The sequence below is a fragment of the Ochotona princeps genome, chromosome 17 (assembly GCF_030435755.1).
Source record: "Ochotona princeps isolate mOchPri1 chromosome 17, mOchPri1.hap1, whole genome shotgun sequence".
Taxonomy (NCBI): Eukaryota; Metazoa; Chordata; class Mammalia; order Lagomorpha; family Ochotonidae; genus Ochotona; species Ochotona princeps.
Genome location: NC_080848.1, coordinates 45,590,160 through 45,613,273, shown reverse-complemented (window position 1 = coordinate 45,613,273; position 23,114 = coordinate 45,590,160). Strand labels below are relative to the sequence as shown.

The window sequence follows — 23,114 nt, the reverse complement described above, 5'->3', positions numbered from 1 at the left end:
TCCTTCTCATCTCTTGAATTGCAGCATTATTTGACTATTCCATAGAATAGAAAGGCAATCAGGGGTAGGTGCTTTGGTGAGTTCAGTTGCTATGTGGGTTGCGGGTATCTCCTTTGGAGTATCAGTGTAAGTCCTGTCTTCCTGCTGATGTGACTGGAAAGCAAGAAGATGATAGTCCAAGTACTTGGGCCTTCTTCCATCCATGCCATAGGCCGTATGTACTTCCAGCCTCTTGACTTTAACGTGGCTTGGCTCTGCCTCTTTCAGGCATTTGGGGAATGAACCAGTGAGCAGAAAATCGCTTACTCTGGCTGTGTGTGTATGTGGGTTGGGCTGTGTGTGTCCTTCTGATTTCAATGAATCTTTAGAAAGAAACAAGATACAGGCAGTCAGATCCGTCTTTTCCAGCTCTTCCCACCTGGCATTGGTGAGGCCATTTTCAGAGAAGGAGTTGGACCCAAGCTCCCAAACAATGCCTCCAATACAGATTATGGGTAGCCCTGGGCCCTGGTATCCAAGCCAGCCTCTGTAGGCTTAACTCCATGGAGTGAGGGAGTGGTGTAGTCAGCACTACAACATTCTAATCCCCGACTTACAAGGTCATTTGCTTCTGCAGGGGATGGCATGCTGGTAGACAGCATGATGTTCAAGCTTCCATTTAGGTGAATCTCAGGTCTGAGCAGCAGAACTCCAGGTCCGGGATAGAAGGCAGCTACCACCTGCAAGTGTCCCACAAGCTGACAGAAGCCCATATGGCCACCACAACCACCTGGTGCAGAACACTTTGTGGATGCTTCAGGGTTGGCCGGCTGGCTTCATACTTGCCAATGTCATAAGGTGCACCTGGCTTTGCTCCTCATGTCAGTTTCTACAGGTGAGTCCAGCACAAAACAGAGCAAGAAAGCACAAGCCTCTGGTATTCAGGCCAGAGACCAATGAGCAGCTGCCCCTGTCCTTTGTATTCCTTATTCCAGGCCATGCCCTTTTTGCCCCTTAAGTACCACCAAACACCCTCTTAAGGGGAGGAAATTATTGGGACTAGGAGGTCTGCTACCCTCTGATCTGTACAGATTAAGTCCTCCTTAACCCCAGAGCCTTGTTCTTGTTATTTTGATTTGGTACCAGAGACAAGGACCGAGATTTGAGTAATGAAACAAATGGATTCTGAAGTTCCTGCTTGACTCTGAACAACAGAGCCTGGCCTCACCACAGTTGGCCCTTCTGTGGAATTCACCTCTGTTCCACCATGGCAATGCAGTTGCCGGGGGAGCAGTTGTTGTGTTCCAAATGTAGTTGTCAGGGAGGGTAGCAGGTTACAGTGGGAGGACCCCAGAAGATGCTGCTGCTTTTGCTCCTACTCGCCTGCCCCCTGCCCTCAGCTTGTGGAAACAACTGCTTCCACTGCTGGCCAGAACTGCCTGCCTTGCTGGAATATGACCTGCAAATCCTCTGGGGCGCCCCAGGGCCACCCGTCGAGTTGTCCCAAAGCCTCCAATCCATCTTCCTGACAGTTGACACCTCGGCCAAAAGCTTGTTCCTTGGTGAGAGACACAGCCAGGAGACCAGGGAGTGGGCCTGTGGCACCTTTTGGACCTGACCCTGACCTGTACTCTGCTTACTTCCTTGCCCTCAGACCGGGAGCATCTGGAAAAAACAACAGCCAAATTTTTCCTTCAATTAGATGACTCCATTAAGAGGTTACGAAGCGGTGAGGAAGCTGAGTGAGATGCCCTGGACCTGAGTCCTGGCTCGGAGAAGCTCAGCTTTCCAGGCAGCTCCCTGTGGTCCTTTGAACTTGGGGCAAGGAGGTGTGGGCAGACATTGACACAGCGATAGGAGAGCTGTGTGTACTCTACAGAATTTTGGGTTGAAACCCCAACCTTAAGCAAACCAAAGGGTCAGGCACCTTTCCCCCTCTCTTCCACCCAGACAAGGCCTTGCTGCTAGAGGAGCTCAAAATGTACAAACGCCTGCTGGCCAAGAAACTTAAAGAGAGGTCGGAGGAGCTGGAGCAGAGGGGTGAGATGTGGGGCTGCCTGGGCCCATCGCACAGTCCCCTGCTGCCTGTCAGTACCCAAAGCAGCGGTATCTCCCAGGCCTTCCCCAGGAGTCCCTGTTCCTGCCTGCCACGTGCCGGTCCCCCTCACACCCTGACCACTCTCAGCTCCTCCTGCCTCCTCCGTGCTCAGTTCACTCAGTTTCTCTACCATCTTGTCCTCCCAAGCAGTCTGCAATGAGTCCTGCGGTGAGTGTTCTTGGCGCCTGAGCTCAGGTAGCAGGGAAGGCCCTGCTCCTCTGTGACTCCTGCTGTCCCTCCCCTTAGACGTCCACATACCACTGGAAATCACAGAATGTGCCAACTGCAGGACGCACTTCCTCACCTGTGATGACCACACTCTGTGTCCAGGTGAGGCACCTCCCCGGTCCTTTCCCTCCACGCTGGGAGCCTTGTGGCTTCTGTCTGTTTCTCCTTGCCAGATCCAAGCTTCTGCTCATGCTCTTCCTCCTCATCCTCTTCCTCTGGGAGAGTTACACCTGCCAGGATTTCCTGACCTGTACTTCCAGCTTTAGAGCCTTAGGGTGATGTGTCTCCTGGTCTCTGGGGCCAGCATCCCTGAAAAGCACCCCGAACCCATCTTGGTGCCACCTGTAAAATCTTTGGTCAAGAGACAACAGTGGTGTCTAACTGTGTAGATACAGTCCAGCCTTCTCACAAGACCTTGCTTCAGAAGTGACTGCTCACGCCCACTCCCCATGACAGCCCAGCCAGCCAGCCAGCCAGCCAACTCCAAGCACCTGTGTTAGAGCATGTTTCCACTTGGAACACAACTGTGCCCTTTGCCTTTGGAAGCGCACTTCTGTCATTCCAAGTCCAGCAGAGAGGTTCTGTTTCCCGATGAGCTCTCCAGCTCTCCTGGCCATCAGCTCATCTCTTTCCTGGGGCCTGTCTCATTTCCTATGGATGCAGCACTATCATTGTCCACGTATGCCTCCCAGAGAGCAGGACTCCTTCCTCCCTCCTTTCTGGATGAGCACAGAGTAGATTCCCATGTTTGTAAATAGATGACCAAGCTGGGACAGCTGTCCAACTTCCAAACCTGGCTCTTCTTCCACAGCCCCAGTCAGGCACTGGCAGAACAAGTGGATCCTGGGCCTCAGCACGATGCTGCTCCTAGCTGTACCTGCAGGCGGGTGAGTGCCGTCTCCAAGTCATAGCATCCTCAGGCAAGACAACACCTGCTCCTTGGCTGAGCCACCTCCACTCTGCTTCCCGGCCCAGATGTTATGCTTTGTGGCTCAGGAAGAAGAAGAAGAAAGAGGAGGCAAAAAAGGTATAAGCAAAGGAGAATCTTCCAGAACTCTAGATTCCCATTCTGGGGTAACACAGACTTCAGCCCTGGCCCCCATAGCAGAATGGGATCGCCAGGCTGGATCTGCATGAGCCACACATGCTCAAACGTGGAAGGACCAAGAACTCAGGTCAGCACAGCGAAGGGCCCTGGTCCTCACTGACATGATGCCCTCCTCTGTGGCTGACAGTGTCTCCCAAGACTCCCTGCAAATGCACTCTGCACCTCCTGCACCCTGGCATGTGAAGAGCAGCAGACAGCTGCTTGCACTGACCTGAGACCTCAGGAACTTAGGCCACAGAAGGGCATTGGGTTGGAATGCCTGCCACCACCCTCTCTTGGCAGGAAGGAGATAACCGTGCGACTCCTGGGAACGAACAGAAGCCACAGCTGCTGTCAAGAAGCTCGGCCATCTCCACTACCAACACCACTTCCTCCCTTCGTCCCTTCCACCCTGGGATTCCCAGGACAGTGAGCACCCAGAGTTCCTGAAGCCCGGGTGGCCCTATTCCCTCAGCAGTTTCCCTAGGCCCACACCACATTAAAACAGCAGCTCTTCTTCAACTTGACGTTGCCTTGTGCTTCCTGCTGGGCTCCACACAGGGTCATGTATGTCTCTCCCTTTCCTCTCCTCCACATGACTCCCCCACTCAGGGAACACCCCCTCCTCCTGCTGCACTGGTCCTGTCCCCTAGATGTGGCAGCCCCTTCAGACTTCACTTGTTTCTCACCAGCCACAAAGAGGGCAGGGCAGCTTGAGGCCTTGAGATGAGGATCCTTGTCTCTGACAGTAGGACATGGGAGCTGAGAGTCAACTCATGGCTTGGTGAGAGCTGAAGGAAACAGACCCGAGTGCCATAACCAGTGTGGTCACCTGGTCCTTAGGGAGTCCCCTGGCCTTGCCCTACCTGCTCCATCTCGTTCTGTGTCATCTTGCTTCCCAGACTGCCAGGCTAAATGGACACCTGAAGCCCTTCTCCCCTTTGTGACCTTGACCTTGATCCTCCGTTCCCTTTCAGATTGCTGAAGCCTCTCCCCTGGAACTAGTCAGGGACCCCTGCCACATCAAGGTGTGGAGTCTTTCAGCTACGAGTTGCTGTCCTCAGACTCACATTTTCCTTAGCTGAGCACGGAGATGGAGTGGGGTGAGGATGCTGCGTTATGTAAGCTAACAAGTATACCCTAAACCTCAAACCCACTGCTGTCCCGCATCCGTTCTTACTCCATTCCTTCCTGTCTACTGAAATCAGCTGGGGTCCCTGGCCCAGCTCTTCAAACAAGATTTCTTGTCCCATCAGAGTCACTGGCTCTATTCAGCAGCAGCATGGGCAGTTGCTTCTGTGCATTGCCAAAACTCCATTTTTCATGCACTGTCCTAACCATGAAGCCCTACTACACTTGCAGGTACATGAGGTGGGTAAAAGTGGGTGGTTTACAGGAGGGAAATGGGAGGATCTTTCAGGGCTAAACCAACACACCTGCCCATGTGAGAGACCTGAGCTGGGCTAGTTATCAACTGCCATCTATCAGTGCACACGAAAGCCATGGCTGGAGGATCCATCTGGCAGGGTTCTGAGTGTCAGGGAACAGGCTGGACCATGTTAGGCTGAACCATGACACTAACACTCAGGAGAGAACCGAGTCGGGATTTACAGTTCTTTACAGGAGCCTGGGGGCTCCTGCGCTGGCTGAGCTGCAGCTTCATCTACTGAGGTGAGGCGAGTCATGCCAGTTTAGGCTCCAGCTTCTGCCAGCACACGTAAGACTTGGTATGGGGAACAAGTACAGTAGGGGGTGAAGAACAGGCTGGACAGGGCCACAAAGCACACTGTCCTGCATATGAGTTGATTTAGGGGAAAAGCCAGACTGGGCTAAGCAATCATACCCACTGGTACGTTCATGAGCCAAAGTGCAGCCTGGTTAGTCTTTGCCGCAATATTGTCTAGCAGGTGCTGGGAATGGGGACAAACCCTGTCAGGCTAGAACATAAACCACCTGGAAAGTCCAAGATTTAAGGATGAGAGTGGGCCTAGTACGAAAATTGTGGGCAATCCTCTGATGAGCTGTAACTCCCACTGGTGAGCATGAGAAGCAGGGTTAGGGCCAGGCCTGGCTGGGCAGTAAGTGGCACAGGCAGCATGAGTGTGGGCTGGACAGTGGGGTCAGCTGGGCTGAGTTAGACTGCAACTCCTGTTGATGTGCATGAGAGCCAAACGGGATGCTGGGCAGACGGGAACAGTCTGCTGCACATTCTGGCATGTGCTAGAACCAAGGCTGTGAGTCGGCCTGCTAGGGGTTATTGGGGTAACTCTGACTAGGCTGCAATTCCCAGTGGTGTGTGTGAGGGCCAAGCATAAGTGGTGGACAGAGTTAGGCTAGGCGTCCATATCCACTGGTTTGTGTATAAGACGGTTTTGGGGACAGAACTGACCAGGTGAGTGCAACCACCAATCTATGTAGGCTGATGTGGTGATGTAGTAAGCTGGACCACATACTAGCTGACAGAAATAGGAGTCAGGTTGGGGATCACCTCTAGTGAGGTTTCTTTGGGGACTCCCCCAAACTGGACCACTGGACTCAGAACTCCCAGCATGTGAAAAATCAGAGGGTCTGTGTTCTGATCATGGAGTACATGCATCATACCTGTGTCTCCTGAGTTTCTGACTTCTGTGCAGTGGACAGCATGCCCAGATGGACATGCCCAGGGGGACATGGCAACCAGTTCATTGAGAGCTAGAGAAGGCCTAGTACTATGGAGCACAGCACGAACAGAACAACTGTCCCAGCCAAGCTTTGACAGCAAGTGTCTGGCGAGTGGAGACTATAAGGTGGACTATATCAGCCAATGGATGCTGGAAGGATTTCCTCAACCTTGGAGCAGTGAAATCAACAGCATCTCAGAACTCTGAACTCGTTTAAGCACTAACCTTGGAATGTGCTCCACATCAGGAAACGTGGGATGACAACAGGTGGCAGTCCCCCAATCCCAGGTACTGATGCGGTTGACCTGCTGGAAGCAGCCTTCTCCCTTCTCGCCCCACTTTCCCAAGATATAGGAAGATAAAAGGATATTGAAGGCAGTTGTCTCTTCCACTTTTCCCCATTCTTCGACCCTTCCCACGCTAATCAGTGGTCCACGTGTGTGTATACATTCCTCTCAACTATGTAAACATCATCCAAAATAAAATGAATTTATTATTACAGAAAAGAGTAAACAATTAAAATGTTAGAATTTACCCGGTTGAGTTCATTTTATAGCCCTCGGTATGAACCAGCATTGAACTTCGGACAATATGATGTCTGGTAAAGTTACATTTAGTTGAGATCCTGGAAAAATCATTTTTCAAAGAGGTGACATTCCAAGTGGTCTTAAAATATTTTTCTATTAAAACCACAGATCAACTACACATATTGATTAAATTTATGAATAAGTTTATCTAGCAAAATTAAATCTTGCCTATAAATGTGTTATCATTTGAAAATTTCATTTTCAAAATTGAAGATTGATTTAAGCATGTTGGCACAGTGTGCTTTTACTGCTGGAGATTTTTGCATTCCTTATGAGAGTACCTGCTTTGTTTCTATCACACTGTTGTTTATATGAAAGGGCCTGGCCCAATGGCTCAATGGCTGAATCCTCATATTGTGAGAGTCAGCATCCCATATGGCACTGGTTTGTGTCCTAGCCACTCCACTATCCTTCCAACAGCTATGTGGTCTGGGAAAGCATTAGAGAATGCCCCAAGCTTTGGGACCCTATACCCATATGGGAGACCCAGAAGATGCCCTTGGTTCCTTCATATCAGCTCAGCTTCAGCCTCTGTGGCCATTTGGAAAGTGAACCAGCAGGTGAAACATTTTCCTCTCTGTAAATCGAATCTGCCTTTCTAGTAAACATGTAATCTAAAAAAAAAAAAAAAAGGCCCAGAGTGATAGCTTAATGGCTAAATTCTTGCCTTCCATCTGCAGGGATCCCATATGGAAGCTGATTCATGTCCTCGTTGCTACACTTCCCATCCAGCTCCTTGCTTGTGGCCTGGGAAGGCAGCACAAGATGGCCCAAGGTCTTGGGATCCTGCACCTGCATGGACCCAAAAAAAGCTCCTGGTTCCTGACTTCACTTTGGCTCAACTTTGGCCCATTGTGGCAACTCGGGGGATGAACCAGCAGCTGGAAGATCTTTCTCTCTGTATCTCCTTCTCTCTGTAAAACTCTGCCTTTCCAATAAAATATAAGTAAATGTTAAAAAAAAAAGAGATTCTCTTCTTCCATTTTCATTTTCTTAAATTCTGAAATAACATTTTTAGATTTACATTACAAGGTTTAAAACTTCGCAAACAAATGGAAATAAAATGACCTTACGCTGGTGGAAATACAGGCTACAAACAATAATTAAATAGACTGGCAATACTCAGTAATTATAGCAACAGCAGATCATTAAAACTACAGTTGAACATTCCTAAACATTGGTATCACAATGCTATAAAAATTCTATAAGATATATGTGCAATAATACTGATGCATATAATCATTTCTATTTTCTTAGTTTTGTTAGCAGTTTATATACATATATATCTCATTATATATCGTATTCATATATATATATATTTCATTCAACCTTATGTCCTCATATTGAGTCTGTTTTGTGGCAAATGGTTAATATCATCCATTTCTAGGCTGGGTAATATTCCATTGTATCTACATGCCACATTTCATTGAACCGTTCATCTGCTGGACAATTTGGTTCCAAGTTTTGGCTTGTGAACAGCAAGCACTAGGACTGCTGGATCACATGACAAGTCTACTTTTATTTCAAGAAACCTTCAGTTTTCTGCAATGACTGCACTAACGTATTTCCACCAACCGTAAGTGTTCTCTGTGTATACAGTTTTGTGTTCTTGATTTCTTGTATCCATTTTTGGTGATCATAATACAGACCTTTCAATTCTTTGATTTTTAATATTTTAATTTTTGGAGGTTATGACAAATGGGGCTTCTTGACTATGCTGTGAACTACTTTTACACTTGTTTTGTAACTGGAACTTCACTGAATTGTTTGAACAATTCTTTCTGCTGTAGTCATTACATTTTCCACATACGACATTGTGATGTACAAGCATGGATAATTTTTTTTTTTTAAATAATCTTACTTAGTTGATTAGGGAACAAAGTGTCAAGGGCTACAGGGTGAAAGTGGGTAATACCATTGTTTCCACATCAATATCATTTTACCCTGTATCTGGGGTCAGGGAAAAAAAAAAGGGAAAAGCCCCACCCATCCCAGATCCCCAACGGGAGGCGTGCTCTGAGGGTCTTGCTCATACAGTTTTGATAGTTCATCAGTTCTGGATTGCTGCCAATCTCTCAGTTCCAATCGCAATGAACCCTATTCAGAATCCACTGGCTGTCAGTCTCTTCATGGTTGGGGTTCTAAGATCAGCAGTTCAGTTGGAGGGATCTCCAAAGAAACTTCATCTGAGATGATCCCAGGCCTGATTCTTGCGCGAGTTTGCTAGTACAGAGTCCGACACCGTCCGTCACACCAATCAGCTTATGCTCATGCTGGTCGTTGGGATTGCTGGGTTCGTTCTGTTTCCAGCCCTGTCTTCCTCGTGAAGCAACGGGTGTTGTAGTCCAGTTCGATCCTGCCCACTTCATACTTAGTCCTCACGCAAACCGGTTGGAGCTGCAGCCTGGTTGGGGTGACTCCCCATAACCCCCACCAGTTCTGCCCCCTACCCTGGTTCCCATGCTTGCCAGTATGCACCGCAGGCTTGTCAAGTCTGTCCCACATCCCGTTTAGCTCTCGCACATGTTGATGGGCATTGAAGCCCAGCTCAACCCAGCCAACCCACTATCCAGCTCACACACCTACTGGCAGGTGCCCTTCTGTCCAGCCACCCCTGCCCCTGTCCTGGTGTTCGTGCTGTCCAGTGAGAGTGGTAGCCCCGAAGGAGGTGCCCACTATTTCCCTTCTAGGCCACACACACTCCCAGATTATGCACTCTCCAGGTAGTTCTGGCATTTGACTTGACAGAATTAGCTCCAAGTGCCAGCCTCTGCCAGCTAGTACTGCGGCTAGCCTAACCAACCCTCACCCACTCTAGTTTTTGCTTGCACCAGTCGGAACAGTCAGCCCACTGTGGCCCTTCCCTTATCTAGCCCACATGAGGCCCACATGTGTAACAGCCCTGCCTATTCTGATCTGCCCCCATCCCGACTCACGCTTTCCAATGGAAGTAGTTGTACAGCAGGGGAGCCCACATTCCCCTGTCAGCTTTGCCTCCTCCCCCTGATTATCACATGTGCTGTTTGGGCGCTGCAACCACATCTGGTACAGCTCATCTAACCTTGGCATTCCTTATTGTGTACTAGTATGTGTTGCAACCGATCCTAGCTCGACCTACACTCTGTTCTGGTGCTCGGATCCACCAGTGGGTGATGTGAACAGGTTCAGCCTGGTCTGCCCCCAATCCATGCCATGTGTATACCAGTGGGATAATTTCCATGGCCTGTTCTGGGCTGTTTCCTATTGTGCTTCTTGCGCTTACCTGCAGGGACTGTGTCCTGCCAGAGAAGTTGTCCAGGCTCCTCCATCAGAAACTCTGCCAGTGCCAGGTTTCGCGCATACCAGTGGGTCCATGAGCCAGCCCTGTTCAGTTCACCTCCTGTCCTAGCAGGAACAGTGGTGTTTCCTGACTGTTCTTCAACCCAATCTGGTGCTTATTGTTGGATGTTTCAACCCAGCCATGGCTCTTCCATACCCTCATACAGCTTACACATGGTTCAGTAAGGGCTGAGACCTAGCCTAGTCAGTCCCACATTTCCCCTGGTCCTGCAGAGCACCAGATGGTGTTGGGGTCTGGCCCAACTTGGTGCTTGCATTCCCAGTCCACACTTGTGCCAAGTGGAATTACACTCGTACCCTGATCAGAATGCAGCCCAATTTACAGTCCATGCGCTCATTGGTGGGAAACTCAACCCAGCTAGAGTATCCCCTTAGCTGCCCAACTGGGCCTATTCCCAGCCTTAGATCTTGTGAAGGCCAGTGGTTGCTCTGATTCAACTTGGTAGAGCCCCGCTCTTGTCCTGTCCCCTTAGATGCTGTGGCTTAGCATCCTTGTCTTACGCAGGTCAGTAGGTGCAAGGACCTACTTGGCATGACCTATGCTCCAAACTGATTTCTGTTGTTTCTTGTGAGTTAAGGTTTGTTCAGCCCTGCCCATTCTGTCCCCTTCCAGTGGCAAAACGGCCCATCCCACATCCTGTTAAAGGATGCACTTTCAGGTGCTGCTGCCTTGACCTGCACTGTTTCGGGTTCTTGCACCTGTGTGTGATGGCAAGTGGCATGGTCACATCCAGCTTTGTCCATCCCAAACCCAGCTTGCGAGCTAACCAGGGCAACGTGTATTTCCACAGGGTTGTGCCCACACAACCCCATAGAGTCTACCCCCAGACCAAGTTCTCTCACGTGCTGGAAAGAGTCTTGACCCTGCCAGATGTGACCACTCCACCACTCGGCCAAACAGTTGGGTAATGATACCCATCACTGCCAAAGAGGCCCCCATCCATAGTATTGGTGTGGGCTGGTGTGTGGCGATCAGTGATGTTCTAGGCAAACAGGCCATTTCTGTATTCCGAATTGGGTTCGTGTATCTAACTAACTGTAATTGTCTCCTGGGTACTTCCCTCCAAACCACCAGGTCTCAGTCCCCACGCCTTCCTAAAACTTCCATGACCCTGTCACTGGGAATCACCCAAGATTCACTACTCACCTACACTAAAATTGGACTTAGTCATGGGTGTCCTCAGGCAGCAAACATCTTAAAAAACCCCAGTTTGCCGCCGAGCGGCCAGCAGGCAAAGCCTGGCACCACATGGTGCACAGGCCGCCCTGGGGGAGGCCGAGGACTCGCTCAGTGCCTTGCGGCAGTGTCTTTGGCGTGAGCCCCCAGCATTGGGTCCGACCCAGCAGGGGCACCCCCCACAGCCGCCACACTGTGAGGAGCAACACTTTCCCCCCCATGGATAATTTTATACTTCTAATTTTTTAAGATTTATTTTTTGTTATTGGAACATCAGATCTATGGAGAGAAAGAGAGACAGAGAGGAAGATCTTCCATCCGTTGATTCACTCCCCAAGTGGTCACAATGGCTGGAGCTGAACTGATCCGAAGCCAGGGGCCTCCTCCGGGTCTCCCACGTGGGTACAGGGCCCAAGGCATTGGGCCATCCTCAACTGACTTCCCAGGCCACAAGCAGGGAGCTGAATGGGAAGTGGAGCTATTGGGATTAAAAGCGGCACCCAAATGGGATCCCGGTGTGTGGAAGGCAAGGACTTTAGCTGCTAGGCTACTGTGCCGGGGACAATAGCTCCAATTTTGACATCTATTTTGCTCCAGTTAAATTGCTCTTGCTAGAATTTCCAATAATATACTGAATAAGTAGTGAGAATGGACATTTCTGTGCTCTTCCAGGAATCAGGAACAACACTTCCAGCTTTTCCCAATTTGAATATTACAGGCTGTTGTCACAATATCTAGCCTTTAAAATGTTTATACCAAATTTGTGATAAGTTTTCATCATGAAATGCTGTTGAATTTTATCAAATGATTTCCTGCCTTTATTGAGATGATCACCTTGTTTTTGTCCGTCCCGCTTTTGTGATTGTTTAAATAACTGGATTCAGAAGTGTTGAAATACTCTCACATTTCTGGGATAAAACCCGCCTGATTGTGAAATATAATGTTTTTGATGTGGCTTTGAAAGTGCTCTTGTTGCAAATCCCTATTGCACAGTTTATGTAAGGGGACCCGAGCAGTGCTGAGCGGCCAGGCAGCTCTCCAAGGTGAGTGCGTCAGTGAGCGGGGTGCGCGGTGGCTTCGTTCTGCACGGAGTTGCTCAGATGGCAGCTCAGCAGCTACACTGAATCTCTGACTTCCCTCTCCTGTCACACGGAGGCTGTTTTCCTATTTTTTTTTTCACTGAAAACTTGCCAGATCTCTGGAAGTGTAATGCTTCCTTTGGCGCCAATTCACAGTGAAGATGTGTTAAGTTTGTTGCCAAATCCAAGTAAAATCACATGTGCCCATGTGCAGCTGGAAGACCTCATTTAAAGTGTCATTTTTTTTTTTTTCTGATCAGAATTAGGGTTGGACATCAGGACTAGTTGTTAAGGTAAGGTTGTTGTTAAGGTAAAGCTTGGTATGCCCAAATACAAGCCAAGGGGCTGCTGCTCAATGTGGGCTCTCCTTTCAATCCAATTTTCTGCTGGCTAGCTAATGTGCATATTGGGCAGATGCAAATGGTGGTCCAAATCCTTGGACCTCTTCACACCCATCCGGGAGACCAGAATGGATGTCTGGATCCTTGTTCTTCCAAAACTACCCACAATTACGGTGATAATTTGCAGAGCAAATCATTAACTGGGCAATGTCTCTCTTTTATTATGAGTTACACAATCTCTTTCTTCTTTTCTCTCTCTGGTTCTCAAGTGAAAAGTACATTTTTTTTTTAATTTGAGAAAATAAAAGAGCATAATTAAGAATTTAAAAACTTTTTAAAAAGGTTTATTCATTTTTATTAGAAAGTACAATATACAGAGAAGAGGCAGAGTTATTTAAATCGGGCCTGGTGCAGTAACCTAGAGGCTAAAGTCCTTGCCTTGCACGTGCTGGGATCCAACATGGGCACAGTTCTTCTCCCAACAGCCCCACTTCCCATCCAGCTCCTTGTGTGTGCTCTGGGAAAGCAGTAGACGAAGGCCCAGTGCCTTGGGAAACTGCACCAGTGTGGGAGACCTGGAAGAAGCTGTCTGACGATCGGCTCAGCTCCAGCAGTTTCAGCTACTTAGGAAGTAAATCAGAGGATGAAAGAGCTTCCACTCTGTATATCTGATTTTACAATAAAAATAAATATATCTTTAAAGAAAAAAACACTGACAAGCAATCAACACACTCTTAAAATAGCCAGTGGGTCATATATAAAAAATTATAATACAAATTAAAAAACACACACACACCAAAACATTAAGGTATGATTAAACGTCATGCTTTATACAAAAACTCATGTGATTACATTAAATTGATGGTTATTTACAGCTACAAACATCTCCAGTTTGTAAGGGCAATTATCTGAAATCAACAATCTGCACATATCTTAGAAGAACAGAAAAAAAGTTTTTAAAAACTAAGACAAGACAATCAATATAAAGTTCAACAAAACAGGAAGAGAAAATTTTGGTGCTCACTCTATGCTACTAAGAAATGTGGATGTGGAGTGTTTGCAGGAGGGAAGTGACCTCTGTCCATCCATATTTACCAGACTCTGGTAAATACTCTCAGGCTGTCTAAAGCATGCCATTGCACCAACTCAATTCTCCCACCCTGGAACCCGGTTGCTGCTGCAACAGTCAGTTGCTTCTGCTCATTTGCTCTCTGCCCTGAACTCTCGGGAGGGATAGGCTACCCTCATCCCTTGCTCCTGTGTACACAACTATCAGCTTGACTGCTGAGTGGGAAAACGCACATGTGACAATTGCAAGCAGACAACAAGCCTGTTTGGATAGCATGGGTGCTGGGAAGAAATTTGACACCTGCCTTCAAGATAGATGACTCTGCTACTCATCATGAAGGACACAAACTTGGTATCAGCTAAATCAGTTCCATCTCTGTCTAAAGAAATACAGGTAACACAGGGGGTCTGTTGTAGGGGATGCAACATGAGCCCAGTAGCAACATCATTTCTTGTCTCACACAAAATAATTTACATGTGGACAAACTCACCTTTGCAAAGTATGCTCTATTCAGGAAAGAGGGCTCCTGTCTTAGTGAGAGGAGGCTCCAAGGAAGGACAGACTCGAGGAAACGGTAGAGATCATGTCTCATGCACCATTCTCGGGGGTCCATAGGTGTAACCACAAGGGCAGAAAGAAAAAACAACTTATTTGTGATGGGCAGTAATGTTTACCACTTCAGGCAACACTAGGGGTTTTGGACAAGTCAGACCAGATTAAGCCATTGTATCCACTAGTGAAAACTGGGCCTGGGGGTGGCTAGACTAGAGTGCAGTACCTGTTAGCACATAAAGGGACCATGCCTGGAGACAGTCATGTTAGGGGTTACTTGGGATCATCAAACTAAGCTGCAATATCTGCTGGTGCATACAAGTACCAGGCTCAGGGTAAGATGAGCTGGGCTAGGCAACAGAACCCAAAGGGGAAAGCTGAGAGTGAGGCAGACCCAGCCTGGATGGGTCATAGTACCCATCAGGATGCACAAAAATTGGGGCTAAGGACAAGCCAGTTAGAGCTCCTACAGGGTCACACATGGGAGACCCAGAAGAAGCTCCCAGCTCCTGGCTTAGGATTGGCTCAGCTGGGCTGTTCAGGCTACCTGAGAAGTGAATCAATGCATGGAAGATCTTCCTCTCCATCTCTCCTCCTCCAAGTATATCTAACATTGCAATAAAATAAATCTTAAAAAAAAATCTAACCCTCATTAGAATCTCCAAGATGACATCAAATGAAAATCTTCATCCCTGAGGGCTGCAGTTTGACAGCAAAGAAAAGCACACTACTCACCCCTCCCCAGGGCAACTTGGACACAGAAAAAAATGACTGAAACATTTGGACTGTCCCTCTGACCAAAATTCCTGAACACAAACCCAAGGTCTATAGAAATCTACAGCCCCTTCACCTACGTAATCAATATTAAAAATATTGTGGCTCAACATGTTCAGCTCCTTCTTACAATGACTACATTCCTGAGTAAAATCCTGAACCAGACCCCTGACAGTGTACATGCCAAGAATATCAGATAATAAAGCAACTGCTTTAGTCCCTGACAACTGTATAGACACAGAGGAAACTCATGGCGTCTGGCTTTAAGCCAAGGACAGATTGTTGCAGCTATTTCTGCTTGCATCCAGTGGAGAGATGATGTATGTATTCTCCGCTTTACCTCCAAAGCAATAAAAAAGATTGTTTACATAAACACATACAATCTTCAATCACTGGTACAGTCCAAGCAATGGGTTTCTGTAGATTCAGTACACTTTAACAGTGTTTTTATAAGATTTGTTGATGTTTGCATAGTTAAGGATGCAGGCTCATGTGGATCACTGTGCAGGGTGGGGAAGGTGGAGGAATGTCAGTAAGACAATTGCTTTCAATCTCCTTTTGATCATGTATCTGGGGCAAATGGGGAGAAGGACGCTCCCAGCAGCCCAACCACATCACTGCCCCTGGATCAGGGACAGGTATCCAATATCCCCAAGGTCCCCAATGTGGAGCATATTCTGAGAGCACTGCTAAAGTGGTTTTCCTTGTTCCGAAATGCTGTTGACTTTGTTGCTCCAAGGATGAGGAAACCCTACTAAGGTCCATTGGCCAACAGTCGACCTTAGAGTCAATTCACCCAGACACTTGCTGTCAAAGCTTTGCTGGCAAAGCTGTAAAGTTTGTTCTGTACTCCATGGTATTAGATGTCCTCTGCAGGCTTCAGCGAACTGAGTGTCATGTCCCCCAAGCTCATCTGGCCTTGCAGTCCACTGCATAGGCTTCAAAAACTCAGGCAACCCAGTCCTGAGAGGTTAATTCCACAGTCAGACCACAAATCCTGTAATTTCCCTCATAGATGGAGTTTTGAGGCCAGTGGTCCAGACCCTGTTTGCTGGCATGCCCATGTCTGTCTTTAAATCTGTATAAGTTTTTGAAATCTAGTGCAAGTGGGAAGATCACTAATCTCCTTTGTTTACAAGCTTTTGCCTCCGTTCTTGGAACTGTATTGACTTTTTCACAATCTTATTTTCACTTACAGGCTTATTTATTCTCCAATATTCAGTGTTTTACTTGGCAAGGCATCACACTCTTTATATTTATTGCATTTTAAGTTTCTCTCATGTGTGCTTTTATTTGATGCTTATTAAGATATGAATTTACCTGAAAACTTATTTCCACATTCATGACATTCTTAAAGTTTCTTCCCAGTGTGAACTGTCTGATGCCTAGTGAGGTCTGCTTTCCGGGCAAAGGCTTTTCCACACTCACTGCATTCATAAGGTTTCTCCCCAGTGTGAATTCTCTGATGTGTAGTTAGACCTGTCTTCTGGGAATAGGCTTTTCCACACTCATTACATTCATGAGGTTTCTCTCCTGTATGAATTCTCTGGTGTGTAATGAGCACTGACTCCTGACGAAAGGCTTTCCCACACTGACTGCATGCAAAAGGTTTCTCCCCAGTGTGAAGTCTTTGATGCACTATGAGGTGGGATTTCCACGGAAAGGTTTTTTCACACTCATTGCATTTGTAAGGGTGCTCCCTGGTGTGAATTTTCTGATGTTTAGTGAGGCTTGACTGCCAACGAAAACTTTTTCTGCACTTATTACATTCATAAGGCTTCTTTCCCGTATGAATTTTCTGATGCAAGACGAGAGCCGACTTCTGCGAAAATGCTTTTTGACATTCGCTGCATTCAAAAGCTTTTTCCCGTGTGTGAATTTTCTGATGATTAACGAGGACTAACTTCTTGGAAAAGGTTTTTCCACAATCATTACATTCCAAATGTTTTTTCTCAGTGTGAGTTCTCTGATGTCTAGTGAGGGCTGACTTCCAGAAAAATGTTTTTCCACATTCACTACATTCATGAGGTCCGGTGTGAATTTCTTGATGCTGCAATAGTATTGCCTTCTGGGAATAGGCTTTTCCACACTCACTGCATTCATAAGGTTTCTCCCCAGTGTGAATTCTCTGGTGTGTAATGAGCACTGACTTCAGACGAAAAGCTTTTCCACATTGACCACATTCAAAAGGTTTCTCCCCAGTGTGAACTCTTTGATGTATTATGAGGTGGGATTTCCAGGGAAAGGTTTGTTCACACTCGCTACATTTGTAAGGCTGCTCCCTGGTGTGAATTTTCTGATGTGTAATGAGGGTTGACTGCCAACGAAAAGTTTTCCTACATTTAATACATTCATAAGGTCTCTTCCCTGTGTGAATTTTCTGATGCAGGACGAAAGCTGACCTCTGTGTAAATGCTTTTTTACACTCACTGCATTCATAAGGTTTGTCCCGTGTGTGGATTCTCTGATGAGTAATGAGGACGGACTTCCTGCCAAAGGCTTTTCCACAATCATTACATTCAAAAGGTTTTTCCCCTGTGTGAATTCTCTGATGCTTAATGAGATCAGACTTCCAGGAAAATGCTTTTCCACAGTCATTACATTCATGAGGCTTTTCCCCTCTGTGATTTTTTTGATGCCTCAATAGTACTGACTTCCGGCAAAAGGCTTTTCCACACTCTGTGCAACCATATGGTTTCTCACCTCTGTGATTTTTCTGATGTCTAATAAGATCTAACTTCCAGCGAAAGGCTTTTCCACACTCACTGCATTCATGAGTTTTCTCCCCTGGGTGAATCCGCGGATGTGCTGTGATCTCTGACTGATCACAACAGACTTTCCCACATTCGTCAGTTTTGTTTTGTTCGTGACTTCTCTGTGGCTTGTCTGAGATTGAATGACAACATTCATGAGATCTCTCTTCCATGTGATTACTCTGATTTCCAGGGAGCTCTGCATTCTGCTCAATAGTTTTTCCACATTCATTACATGCATGATTTTCCACATTCATTTCTTCTCCTGTGTGGATTTTCTGATGGATATTCAGGCACGATTCACAACTGAAGCATTTTCCGCAGTGGCTGCATGCACAGGCATTTTCTACTGTATTCATCATAACATCTGATTTCTGAGAGATTTACAGAGTTGGAAGATGTTTACTGAAAACATTTATATGAACACTTCTCTGCTCAACCCACTATATTAACAATTGACGAAAAGTTGACGCTGCTACAAGTCTTTTCACGTTTAATGAATATTTTTGTCAAGTGGAAGGCTCTTTCTGACTGTTTAAACGACTGTTGTTGAGTAGTGTGAATCTTTTCATGTCTTGGAAGGTATTATAAGATATATCCAAGTCATCTATTCACTTTTCTCTCCATCTGCCATCTCATCAGTTTTCCTAAGGGGAATACATTCTGACATGAGTTATCTATATCAGGTTTCTTTCTTGATCACTTTTCCTTAAATATTCAGATTTCAAATGTAGCATGAGATTAAATTGAATTATATGATTAAAACAATGAAAACAGCCAGCAAGACTATTCAAACACGGGCCCAGTGCCATAGCCTAGCAGCTAAAGTCCTTGCCTTGCATGTGCTGGGATCTCATTTGGGTGCTAGTTCTAACCCCAGCAACCATGCTTCCCATCCAGCTCCCTGTTTGTAACCTGGGAAAGCATTCAAGGATGGCACAAAGCCTTGGGAACCTGCACCCATGTGGGAAACCTGGAAGAAGCTCCTAGAACCTGGTTTCAGAAGCTCCTGGCTTCTGGCTTCCTCTGTCTCTTCTCCTCTCTGTAAATCTGACTTTCCAATAAAAAGAAATAAATCTTTAAAAAATACATATTTAAACATTTCCTAGTTAGTAAGTTGTGTACATTTCAATAACCACTTTGCTTTCATATGATTTTCTGTACTTTTTTCTTTTTAAAATGTGTTTTGTGTTTTTCTGTTGATTTTTCAATTTCAAATATGGAAATTTTGGACCACATACTTGCAACCACAGGAGAATCTCCTAATGAACTCCTATCATTATCCTATGTTCAGTCTCTCAAGGAAAATAGTTACAGACACGTGTGGAGTTTTCCAATTGAAACATCTCCTTTGGCTAGTGATGTGTGATGATAGCTTTTCTCATCTTCCTAAGGAAAATGAGATCCTCATCTTCTTAGTACCAAAACAGATGAAGTTCCAATACATCACCATTGTTATGCTTACTATGCACTTGCAAATGATATGGTGCTGAAAATGCAGGTTGTAGTTTTAGAAAAAAAAATTTCCCCATTTCATTATGAGGTCTACAGTGCTGAATTCTCCTAACACTTCCTGGTGTACCCACTAGAAAATCTAAAGGCTTTTTTTTTTCCTGTGTTATAAGACCAGTTGCTTCCTGTTTTCATAGAAAACTAAGTCTTCTATGCATTTCATTTCTTCCCTAATTTAGAAGCACGCTTTAAAATTATATGGGCAGAACCGCTGCCTGTAACACTGGAATCCTATCTTAGAATTCTATTTGAATCCCAGTTCTGTAAATCAGAACCCTTGCTCATAAACCAGAGAATGTAGTAGAAAAGGGGCTAAGTTCTTCGGTCCCTGCTATCTATTCAGCAGCTTCACATGGAGTTCGAGATCCCTGGCTTCAACTCGCCATGGGCAAGGCCACTGTGTACACTTGGGGAGCGAATCATCAAATGCAAATTTCTTTCTCCTATCTCTCTTTCACTCTTTTAAATAAATACACATTTAAAAAAATAAAAACACAAATATCTAAGCACAAATATACCTCCAAAATGGAAGTGAGCCATCTAAAATGATGCCATGGGCTTGTCCGATATTGCAAATCAAAATTTACTGATTAAGTGAGTCTGTGACAGCCTGTTTCCATATTCCTATCCTAGGTCCCGCATAGCATCATGATTTCTGATGCTACAATACAGAGTCTACCGGATATCTTCTATTCTTTTTTGTCTTCATTTCAGAGACACAAAGAATGAGTCCAGTAAGGAGAGAACACCCATCCACTGGCTTATTTTTCAAAGGCTTGTAAAGCCTATCATTCTATTTGTTATTTAATTTTGGAGAAAAAATGAGAAAAAGAGAAGGGCTAGAGAAAAAGGAAATAAGCTCCCATTCACTGGTGTTTCTCCTCTTAGTTACAGCAGTATTGTACCTAACCACAACAAGCAATAAGAACAAACTCAGCAATAGTGGGGAGCCAACCCCAACACTGTTCTGTAACCACAAGTGCCTGGCTTTTGCCAGCATGAACAGGTACTGGGGTCCTGGGAGTGTGGGCTTGCAGGAGTCCTGGGGAATGATACCTGTAGGGGTGTGTTGGGACCTGGAAACTCATACCCAGGCAGGAAGAGTGATTCTGGGTTAGGGGAAGAGCCAGGCTGAATCACGTGACCTTATCCTTGGGTGCATGTGTAAGCTGTAGTAATGCAGGCTGATGTGGTTTTGCCACAGCATCAGCTGGCTAGAGCTGGGGATGGGACCAAATTCCATCCAGTTAGACTGCAGAACCAGCTGGAAAGTGTAAGATCTGGGGCTGGGAATGAGTCTAGCTGGCAAAATGTGGGCACCTCTGATATGCTACAGTTCCCAGCAGTGAGCACGAGACCCAGAGGTGAGGGCAAGCCTGGCTAGAGAGGTGGTAGTAGTTGCTGACCTAGGGATGAGCTGGAGAGTGCAGTTGGTTTTGATGAGCTAGGCTGCAGCACTTACTGGTGCATACAAAAGGCAAATGGGATAAAAAGAGACTGGGCCAGGCTTCTACACATAATGGCAAACACAGGAACCATGGCTGTGGGTGGGCTGATGGGGATTATTAGGAGCCTCTGTGAACATGTTGTAGTTCCCACCAATGTACATGAGGGCAGAGTATGTGATGGACCATGTTTTGTTTGTGTAAGAAATGGGGCTTGAGAAAGAACAGACCCAGCAACTGGAGGCCCAGTTCTGACACATGCACTTCAGGGACAGACCACAGATCATGTGATTCTCCCCTTGGTTGGAGTTTGGAGTTCAACAGTTCAGTAGGAGGTTCCCCCAAGAAATTTCAATTAGATAAATTCAGACCTGACCCTTGTGTGCTATCACCTACATCAGCCTACCCACACTGGTGGTTGCAGCTGCTGGGTCAGTTTTCACATAAGACAAAGACAATACTAAAAGTGAAAGGATAAAGAAAGGTACACTGTACAAAATTGGGTATATAACCTAGTGATCAAAACACCTGTATCCCATATTGAAGTGACCTGGTTTCATAACCAGTTCAGGCTTCAAGACCATCCAGTATTCAGGTGGGAAGGCAAGTTCACCAGGAACTCGGGAGAACCCAGCCATAGTACTGTGGGTACTGATCACTTGTTTGATCTACCACAACCAGAATCACAATGGTGGGTTTCATGGACAAGACCACACCGGTGACAAATCAGGCTCCATTTTGTGAACTGTGGCTGTTGTTGTGGGAAGGGACAACAACAAGCTGTGCATGTGCTGAGCCAAGTGAGAACTCACTCCCAGCTCAGCACACTGCACTGAGCCCACTAGGTTGCTCCCGACCTAAGCATCAGCAAGTTCGGAAAAGCGGAAAGGAGAAAAAAATCTGTTAGAGGAGCACATAAAAAGTATTCTGCAAGATAAAGGCATTGGTAAAACCTTCTTATAAAATCTCCAGGGCCCAGCGGCGTGGCCTAGCGGCTAAAACGTCATCGCCTTGAACACTCAGGGATCCCATATGGGTGCCGGTTCTAATCCCGGCAGCTCCACTTCCCAGCCAGCTCCCTGCTTGTGGCCTGGGAAAGCAATCCAGAAAAGCCCAAAGCTTTGGGACCCTGTGCCCGCGTGGGAGACCAAGAAGAAGTTCCTGGTTCCCGGCATCGGATCGGCGTAGCACCGGGCATTGTGCTCACTTGGGGAGTGAATCATCGGATGGAAGATCTTCCTCTCTGTCTCTCCTCCTCTCTGTATATCTGACTTTGTATTAAAAAATAAATAAATCTTTAAATAAAATAAAATCTCCAAAAGCACTGGCCAGTAAAGCCAAAATAAGCAAATAGGGCTATATTAGACTAAAGAGCTTCTTTCCAGCAAAGGAAATGTTCAACAACGTGAAGAAGCAGTCAACAGAATGGGAGAAATTCTTTGCATACTACACAACCAATAGAGAACTAATATCCAGGACTTAACAAAGAGCTTCAGAAACTCAATGACAGCAGAACAAACAACCCTGTGAAGAAATGGGTAAAGGAAATGAAGAGGCATTTTTTCAAAAGAACAAATTCAAATGGCTCGCAGGCACATGAAAGAAATTCTCAGGCTCCCTCACTTTTACGGAATATACGTAAAAGCCACATTGAGATTTCACCTAACTCCCAAGAGACCAACCTACATTCAGAACTCTGCTAACAATTCCTGGAATGGATGTGGGGAGAGAGATACCCTACGTCACTGTTGGCGGGAGGGAAGGCAAGTGCAGCCACCATGAGAGTCAGTATGCAGGGTGCTAAGACAACTTAAAACTGACTTACCCAGCTATTCCACCTCTGGGAACAGATCCAGAGGAAATGAAATCTTCGTAGGAGAAAGTCACCTGTAATCCTGTATTTACAGCAGCACAATCTACAAAAGAAGAAACACGGAAATAACTCTGACGCCCATGAAAAGAGGAATGAATGAAGAAATTGTGGTACATCTACCCTAGGTATACTACTCAGCCATGAAATGAATGGAATTCAGGCCTGGCACAATCGTCTAGCGACTAAATCCAAAGCTTGCTTGCACCAAGATCCCGTATAAGCACTGTTTCATATCCTGGCTACTCCACTTCCCATCCAGCTCCCTGCTTGTGGCCTGGGAAAGCAATGGAGGATGGTCCAAAGCCTTGGGACCCTGCACTTGCGTTGGTGACCCGGAGGAAGATCCTAGCTTTGGATTGGCGCAGCTTTGGCTGTTGTGGCCACTTGGGAAGTGAATCAGCAAATGGAAATTTTTTTCTCTGTCTCTCTTCTCTGTATATCTGCCTTTCCAATAAAAATAGATACATAAATCTAAAAAAATTAAAATTGAAATTCTACCACCTGTAGCAAAATGGTCCCAAGTAGCCATATTATGCTTAGTGAAATAAGGCAATCCCAAAA

General features: G+C 46.2%; 2 protein-coding genes across 2 annotated transcripts in view; both read left to right on the top strand.

The window, feature by feature from the left end:
- The window catches only part of LOC131482427 (USP6 N-terminal-like protein), a 409,820-nt gene that overhangs the window by 119,581 nt on the left and 267,125 nt on the right, over nt 1-23,114 (top strand). The gene's annotated exons all lie outside the window — the stretch shown is intronic.
- Nucleotides 1,295-3,842, top strand: TEX51 (testis expressed 51). Its single transcript, XM_012931216.2, has 8 exons — nt 1,295-1,541; nt 1,634-1,708; nt 1,930-2,019; nt 2,228-2,245; nt 2,324-2,407; nt 3,117-3,192; nt 3,281-3,332; nt 3,696-3,842. The coding sequence occupies exons 1-8, from the start codon at nt 1,337-1,339 to the stop codon at nt 3,840-3,842; spliced, it is 747 nt and encodes a 248-aa protein (XP_012786670.2). The 5' UTR covers nt 1,295-1,336.

What these genes read in the sequence shown, in the direction of transcription:
- TEX51 (XM_012931216.2), top strand. Translation starts at nt 1,337, where the DNA reads ATGCTGCTGCTTTTGCTCCTACTCGCCTGCCCCCTGCCCTCAGCTTGT. An exon ending in GGCCAAAAGCTTGTTCCTTG is followed by an intron (nt 1,542 to 1,633) that starts GTGAGAGACACA and finishes CCTTGCCCTCAG; the next exon opens with ACCGGGAGCATCTGGAAAAA. An exon ending in CATTAAGAGGTTACGAAGCG is followed by an intron (nt 1,709 to 1,929) that starts GTGAGGAAGCTG and finishes TCTTCCACCCAG; the next exon opens with ACAAGGCCTTGCTGCTAGAG.